This window comes from Neodiprion lecontei, chromosome 4 (assembly GCF_021901455.1).
Source record: "Neodiprion lecontei isolate iyNeoLeco1 chromosome 4, iyNeoLeco1.1, whole genome shotgun sequence".
NCBI classification, from domain to species: domain Eukaryota; kingdom Metazoa; phylum Arthropoda; class Insecta; order Hymenoptera; family Diprionidae; genus Neodiprion; species Neodiprion lecontei.
The window spans coordinates 20596531-20604847 of NC_060263.1; the positions used below are offsets into that span (position 1 = coordinate 20596531).

Below are 8317 nucleotides of genomic sequence, written 5' to 3' on the forward strand. Positions count from 1 at the left end.
TAAAAATGTAAAAAGTATCACGAAAAAAACTATTTTTCCAACTTGTGACCGTTCTCATTTGATTGTGTCAGTTTAACAGACGTCTGATATTGATTATGATTCAAAAACAGTTATATTAAATTTGCTATTGACTAATAAAAGGCTGTTTAAATTGATTTCCGACGACTATAGTTTTCTTTTTGAAAAATTCCGTTGAGTGAAATAGAACGAACGAATCCACTAGCTTTTTAACCACGTTTAATCGATTTGAAATGCAAAATCGAAATTTTAGAAAAATAAACTTACCTCCCGCATATCTAAATTTGATAAATTCTTAACGTTCGACTATCTCATAATCAAGTTAAAGAAAAGGCATCGAATTTCGACGCGTCAACCTTCTTAATCGGACCACGAGTCGTTTTCAATGACAATTGACCGCAGTGATCGCAGAAACCTGCAGGTGATGAAGAAATACATAAGAGGTATTAGTATGAATTATGCATAGTTTCGTTGAATCCTCACAATTACGTGCAGTTTTTTGCATTCATTAGAACCGCGAAAACGATTTTTCAACTGTTCATGCGTACGTGACCTGAATTCGTTTTATCTTAAAAACGTTGCATATATGCAACGGTGCCTTAAAGACAATTTGCATATCATCAAGCTATTTAATGGAACATGTTTATTGTTAGACTTACAGCGCGATAATGCACATGGTGTTCTTTTAATCTGATTTATATCAATTTTTTTTTTCACCAGATCAATCAAACTTCTATCAATCACTGATCCTGAGCAATACCAAAAACTGGCATATTATTGAACATATATTAATCATTTCACCGTTGCAGAGAGTTTCAACGTTCTGCGAAGTTTTTTAAGACTAAAGCCTTGAATGCAACAAAATCAAATGAAACAAACCGGTCTATTTATCCTCTACAAATTTAATAATGAGAGATTTAAATCCCTGTACGGTGGTAAATGACATTCGGAAAGAATTATTGGGGCTGATCGTTTAAAGACTACACAGAAACTTGAAAGTCAAGGGGCTAAAGAAGTTTTCTCCATCACCGAGGAGAGAAAGTTTCAGTTTTGAATGCTGTACAGTCCTTATCTGTTCTCACTTTATACCATAATCAAAATAATATAATCCTGGAGAAAAGATCAAAACGAATTTTATTTTTTTAATTATGCCAGTTCAACTATAAACTGACATTCAGACCCTATTTGTGTGAAAAAATGTAATAAACTAAACCAACAGATTCAACGTTGCAGTAACCAGAAAATTTAGTATCGACTACTATAATCATACCAGATTACAGCTACTTTTGCCAAAAAATTGCCTCACATTCCCAACAATACTTATTTACATAGACTTTAATTCAGTAACCATAACAAACGATCTTTCAACCTTAGTAAAATACACAACACGCAGAACGTATTCCTGTGCACCTTTGAATGACGGACACACTGTACGTACGTCAATCGTTATACGGCTTTCGAGGAATCGTTACAGTCCCGCGAAAAAAAACCCGCGGGTTTCCTGCAAACGTGTGGGTTTTTATTGATGCGTAGTTTTCTGCCTTCGTGATGATATATAACGCGCGAAAAAGCCGCTGCCGATTCAGTTCTGATCCAGCATCTCCGGCAGAAGTAGCTGGAGCTGGAAGATTGTTTTACCTCAAGTTAAAACGACCATCAGAAAAGTCAAGTCGACGACAATGAGAATCTTTTTGATCACGCTGCTCATCGCCATGGCCGGTATGGCCCTCGGCGACCAGCTCGAAGGGCAGGAAGCGGAAGTCACCGCGCCGATCGGCAGGATCCGCGGTAAATTTATGCAGTCTCGTTTGGGAAGGCAATTTTTCGCGGCTCGTGGTGTCCGATATGGCGAAGCCCCGATTGGCGAACATCGGTTCAAGGTAAGCCACATCTGAATCCAGATGTAATATCCTCTGGGGATTTAAGTGCTTTCGAGTGTTGATATTGCAACTTCAAACCAGCGTATGACGAAATGGGTCAGGGTCAAAGTTGCAAAATTATCAAAACTCTGAATGGTTCGAAGTTCCGAATGGTTAAAGACTCCAAATAGTCAAAACATGGAATGATCAAAGACTCCGAATCGTTAAAGCTCCGAATGATAAAAGACTCTGAACGGTCAAAACTACGAATGTTTTGTTTTTCTGATAACGACACGTTGCATGCGATCAGAAGTATTATTAGCTCGCTCGAATTGCTCATTTCGCGATCGACAATCTATCGGGTGGTCAGAGATCGCGCAATTCGAACTTCGGTATGCACGCATCTCTTGCCTTACAACAGCCAATAATCTACCTCGAACCTTGAACCATCTACCTTTTCCTCTTGCAGCAAGCCGTCCCCGCTAAACCTTGGACGACTGTTTTCGACGCCACCGAAGAAGGACCGGCGTGTCCCCAACCCGCAGCAATTCTACCGTCGGAAGATTGCCTTCGACTGAATGTCTATACTCCTAAGGTATATATTGTTTTTAAATATGTTCAAAAATGGAGCCATGCGGCAATAGAAACTGAATTTGTTCGATCAGCTCAGAACGTGTTTGTTCAATTAGCTACCGAGCGCTCAAAACTCCGATGCGAAGAAACCGGTCTTGGTCTTCTTTCACGCTGGGGGATTCTACGTAGGTTCCGCCCAAAGCAACCTTTACGGACCGGAGTACCTTATGGACCAGGACATCGTTCTGGTCACCGTCAACTACCGACTGATGTCCCTAGGTGCGTTGGAACTGCCTAAATGCCGGAACGACTGTCCCTTTTGACTTAGTCTCTGATCGAGTGATTGTACTACGCCTTTCCAGGGTTCATAAGCACCGGAGACGCGGAAGCCCCAGGAAACCTGGGCCTCAAGGACCAAGTTGAAGCGCTTCGTTGGGTAAAAAGAAACATCGAGTCCTTCGGCGGTGATTCGGGCAACGTGGTGATAGCCGGATACAGTGCTGGAGCTTGGAGTGTGAGCCTGCATCTGGTCTCCCCGATGACCAAAGGCCTATTTCATCGAGCTATCGCGATGAGTGGGTCGGCAACCTACCAGAAACCACTTGGCAGGCATCAGAAGGATCTGGCCGAAAGACAGGCTCGCTTGTTGGGCTGTCCGACGAACACGTCGCGAGCTATAATGGCCTGTCTGAAGACCAAATCCATGCAAGAGTTTGTGGACTCTTTCGAGAAGATGTTTGTAAGTGTATGAGTTTGTTTATAACAGACGTGAAAGGTGATACTCGCTGTACTTCGCTAGAGCAGCCTCAATTTAATCATTGTACTAATTCATCGTCAGGACTGGCGATACAATCCTGTTCTTCTCTGGAATCCAGTCGTCGAACCCAAGGTTCCGGGCGTCGAACGTTACCTGACCGATGAACCGGTGAAACTGATTCTCCAGGGAAAGTTTCACCAGGTTCCTCTGATCACCGGTATCACCAAGGACGAATTTGGGGGAAATGTTGTCAGTGAGTCTATAACAACTTTGCACGTATTTATGGTGGAAGCTTTAATTGCCTTATGTACACCTGCTATGAAATAATGGTCGGTGATTCATCCGGTAATCCCGTGATGATGAACGTGTAAATAGATCATTTTTCTTGGGACATTCTCAGACTGGGTTGAGACAGAGAGAAAGGGAAATGTATCACTATTCACCGAGCTCAACGACAACTGGGAAACTCTGGCTCCGATCATCTTCCAGTACGAACGAATCACACCTCGCTCCAAGGAAATCAGCAGGGACTTTAAGTCGTTCTACTTCAGGGACCAGCCGGTGTCATTGAAAACGGTGGACGGTGTGGCCCAGGTAAGTGACCAGGAACTGGCAAATTCGTCCTTTCGGGTATGTGAAACGATTCTTTTGCCATTCAATTAGCTCTACGCCGACGGACTGATCGTGTTCTCCGTTCATCGATTGGCCAAGTTGATCGCCGCGGTTTCTACACAGCCTGTCTACTACTACGAGTTTACGTATCAAGGTCGATACAGTCACCACGTCTGGTCTGATACGAAAAAACCATACGGTAAGAAAAGGATCATCGATACGATACGATAAACTTCGCGACCTGTGGTTTTTCTTCAATATGGTTTTCGAATCTCGCTTAGACACAAATTTTCACCGACTCTTTTAGGTGTTGTTCACCACGACGATCTACTGTACCTTTTTAATGTCAAGAGATACTTCCCCTACTTCAATACCAACGACCCTGAGTACTCGATGGTAAGACGGTTGACCTCGATGTGGACTTCTTTTGCTAAATGCGGAAATCCGATCCCAAGAGATGTCGAGGGATTTGAAAATGTTACCTGGGACGCGTTCACGCCGGAAAACAAAAAGTACATGAATATTGGAGATAATCTCACAATGGCCACCGATTTGTACGCTGTGCGCATGAATGAGTGGGAAAAACTTTTCCCATTGCCGTCCGTTGATACGCCCGGAACGAACGTCAAGCATTGAACATCGATTTTATTGAACCATTTACGATCTTACACCGTGGATCGATAATTAGTCTAATTGGCATCTCTGTCTGGCATCGTATAAAATCCAAAGCGTATTATTCAGACGGTGTAAATCAGCCGCTTTTTGAATGGTTTTATTTTTCAAACACTTAAACGTTATAGCAACTAAATTGTTCTATTCATACCTTGATGATGATGAATTAATCCTTCTAAACCCTTGATTCTCACTATCGATTTTTTTTTTTTAATCGACGTAACAGCTTTGTAAGTATTTAAAACTCTGCGAGACCTTGATAGATGAGATTTTATCGGGTGTATTTTGGCAATATGATGGGAATTGATTTTACGCCCTAAGAAACTACCATACAATTTAAAACAATTAGAATTTGGTTATTCATAAATTCACAAATTCCGAGTGGGTTTGAGAAATTAACAATTTTTACACAGGATGTTAGTATTTGTCATAAGTTTGGCACTATTTTTTTTACCGATACGCCATACGATAGATGGAAAAGAAAAACATAGACAGTAGTTTTAGAGTCGTGCGATTTATTAATGTTACATCGCAACGAGCTGTGCTTTGGCTGCACTATCTTCTCATCCAAATCGGCTTCTCATCTCCCGCTCAATTTTTGGATGACGTTGTGAATTGAATCATAAAATTCATTTCGCAACGATTTAAAATTGCAATGTATTCTTGTGCTGTGTACCTATTATTATTTTATGTATATTATACAGCACGCGCTAATTAACGTAATATACCCGCGGCGTGTCTAAGAAATACGATACATGACCTTGCTGATGTTCATCGAAATGTATTTTGTAGCCAGAGATCAAGGTACTGGAAAAATTATATTAGATCCGAAATAACTGATTGAATTTTTATATACCTGTGGTGGACGCTGCAAAAATATATTAAACAAATATAATTTCCATTTGCTTTACGAATACGATTCCGTGTAAAAAAAAAAAATTAGCATGGACCGAACCATCGAGTGAAGTAATAAAATTAGCTCAGCATTTATATTATTCAAGGACATTCATCATCAATAATTGCTCGATACGAGAAATCTTATAGTAAAATTACTCGGTGTTATAAAATATCGTGGTAATGAACACCAAGCTTGGAAGATATTATGCATAGATTTTGATTATTTTGTTCCTAATTTTAGGGGCACTTTTTTACCCTCAGACTGATTGGATTTTGGATTTGATCGGTCGAATCATTCTCGAGATATTCTAAAGGCAAAACTCTAAATAAAAAATTTTTTCTCTTTCAATGTCTTCTAAGCTCGACACATATCTAAGCGGCAAGTTCGTAGGCAATCTATCAATATCAACCAAATTTACTATCGCGATTTCGTAGAAATCATGCAATTTCATTATTTTTGTGTTAAATAAAAATGCATTGGAATGGTTTTGTTCAGGATTACATGTAGAATAGGGCTGTTATGCTCTTTTTGCGTTTAACATACGTGAACCTGGATAGTTCTAGACACATACTATACGTCAGAATCTACTAGACCACCCATTAAACGGAACATCCGAAGGCTGCCATATGTGCAATTTCTACTTTTTTGAATTAACGAGGATGCCTCATTCCTACATGTAATTCGAGGAACACGCGACCCTGCTACTCACTGTTCAAATCACAAGGGATCGAGCGAATTTTTACTTTATTTTATTTTTTTAGGGTAAGGTCAGCCTACGCCATCCAAAACCACAACACACACAAAGGTTAATAACCGAGTTGCAAGGGATTCAACAGTGTAGGATTTAACAATGCACGACTAAACTGTGTAGGACTGAATCGTGTAGAACAGTATCATGTAGGAATCAACCGTGTAGGATGATCCCTTGTGATTCAAATTATGTATGGGTCAATCACGTATAGGTCGAATTAGGTGCAGCACAGTTTTGTGTAGGATTAAACTTGTAGGAATGAAAGCTTCTAGAATTTACAACTACCGCGCCCTATTATTTGTAACCAGTGAAAAACAACTCAGAGCCCTATAGACGCAGCTTTTTAATGGCCAGATTTTCCGGTTGTAGAATTCTAATCCGCACCATAATTCTGAGCACCTTATCACAGGCTACGTACGTTACATTTATCGATATGTTGTATATTATACAATGTGAATACTTTGATGTCATTTTGATATTTTCCACACACTTAAAATGATTTTTCGAATAACCATCACCGTGAATCGATCACATCCTTAGCATATGTTTTATGAAAAAATTAGCATTGACTGTACCGTTGACTGAAGCATATGAACATAGTTACCCTTACAGATCTTGGTGGAGTGAATCCGAGAGTGAATCCCATTTTGTGACCATCCGATAGGACAATAAAATTTACTGGTCACCAAAAAAAATTAAATTAAAACTCGGGATGTGTCGGATAAATTTTTTGTCCAATACAGCTTCAGTATTTTCGTGTCTCGACAAATGGAAAACCTCGCATCTGCCCGACGTGTAGTTTGTGTTGTTTCAAATTTACAACCAACGCGCCGTGTTATATGCAACCACTGGTACATCAGTAAGCGCCTCATCGTCGGCAACACGTGGTACGTGGTATGATTCACCATACTTTTCGCCTGCACAACATGCAACCGGCTGCATGTATTAGGCCTCTAATTATTAACTATTCGAGACACGTGGACTTGAGTAATTTGAGAGCTAAAATTTGAATAAAATCTGGGTACTAAAGGGATCTTCGACGAAAATGAACGAATGCATACCAAGCGCACTTAACGATGTAATTATACAGTTTTTATTGATTATTTGAATATTTTGATGCCATTTTCAAATTAAAGACATACTTGAAAGTAATTTCCCATTATAATTATCACTGAGGATTAACCATATCCTTAACATATGCCTAGCCATACGCGTGCCCCACTGACCTTCATGCCGGAGTCCGTTTACTTCATTGTAAATCATCCGCACCTTGAGTATATAATGTGCTCAATGCCATGGAAATTATATTTACAATTAGACATGCACCGCGTTTGACTCGTTTTCAAATGACACTACCCTAGTAGTTATAAACTATATCAAGCGTACGAAGTTCGTTTGTCAACACCGAAAGGGAACGAGGACCCTGTTGTCAGAATACTGCACAATGACCAATCCCATAATCGTTAATTCGAGCTTTGGTATATAATAATATAATAGTTAATCTAAGATCAATACTTACATATGATTTCTCGTTCAAAGATCTACTCGTCACGTGTACTGATATTTTATCATTTCACCCACCGTGATTTTTCTTTAAAAATTCATTTTGAACAAATGCAGTCGAGGGGTTTTCAAAGTTTTCAAGCTGATATTTCAGATAGCTTTCTCATATTTTCTTTTTTGGCACTCTGTTTTACATCCGGGAACATATGCTGATAATGGTTTTCGAAATATCTCTCAAATTCTCGACATGCGGTACGGAATCAATAAAATAACATTAATTCGTATACCTATGTTTATACATATATGTATATAATAAAACAGGTAGAATTAATTGAACGTGCGCCTATAATAATTGCCACGATGTATAAATGTATGACCTTGACATTTTGTACCCGCAGATATTTATCTATAAGCGATACGTGACGCAGGCTTTGCGAGACGGGGTCGATTCCGCGTGTATAAATCGCCACCGTACGTTCATACGGATAATCGGAATAGCCCTGATCGTTGATCACGAAGCTTTCAAAGATCTTCCCTGTTTTTTACGCTTTTTACCGAACAAGAGTAATAAAACATCTCATTTTTGCTATTCCGCGATCACCAGCTACAATCTGGAGAACGCAACGCGTGACTTTGGCTGTACCCGGAACCAGCATCACCGGCCTCTCGCTGTT

The 8317-nt window shown here is 39.8% G+C and overlaps 1 protein-coding gene across 2 annotated transcripts; it reads left to right on the forward strand.

Moving 5' to 3' along the window:
• The first annotated feature begins 1590 nt into the window (after positions 1-1590).
• Positions 1591-5496, forward strand: LOC107221600 (esterase E4). Of its 2 annotated transcripts, none has more exons than XM_015660648.2 (8): positions 1591-1898; positions 2347-2472; positions 2567-2729; positions 2813-3189; positions 3289-3460; positions 3608-3801; positions 3871-4018; positions 4127-5496. In XM_015660648.2, exons 1-8 carry the CDS (start codon positions 1698-1700, stop codon positions 4453-4455), a joined length of 1710 nt encoding a protein of 569 aa, XP_015516134.2. In that variant the 5' UTR covers positions 1591-1697; the 3' UTR covers positions 4456-5496. The 2 variants fall into 2 exon arrangements, with proteins under 2 accessions (XP_015516134.2, XP_046592574.1); XM_046736618.1 differs by lacking the exon at positions 1591-1898 and adding an exon at positions 2066-2269.
• Positions 5497-8317: the final 2821 nt, after the last annotated feature.

Coding starts and splice junctions, on each gene's coding strand:
- LOC107221600 (XM_015660648.2), top strand. CDS start 1,698: ATGAGAATCTTTTTGATCACGCTGCTCATCGCCATGGCCGGTATGGCC. Junction 2,473..2,566: donor TGAATGTCTATACTCCTAAG/GTATATATTGTT, acceptor TTGTTCAATTAG/CTACCGAGCGCTCAAAACTC. Junction 3,190..3,288: donor ACTCTTTCGAGAAGATGTTT/GTAAGTGTATGA, acceptor ATTCATCGTCAG/GACTGGCGATACAATCCTGT.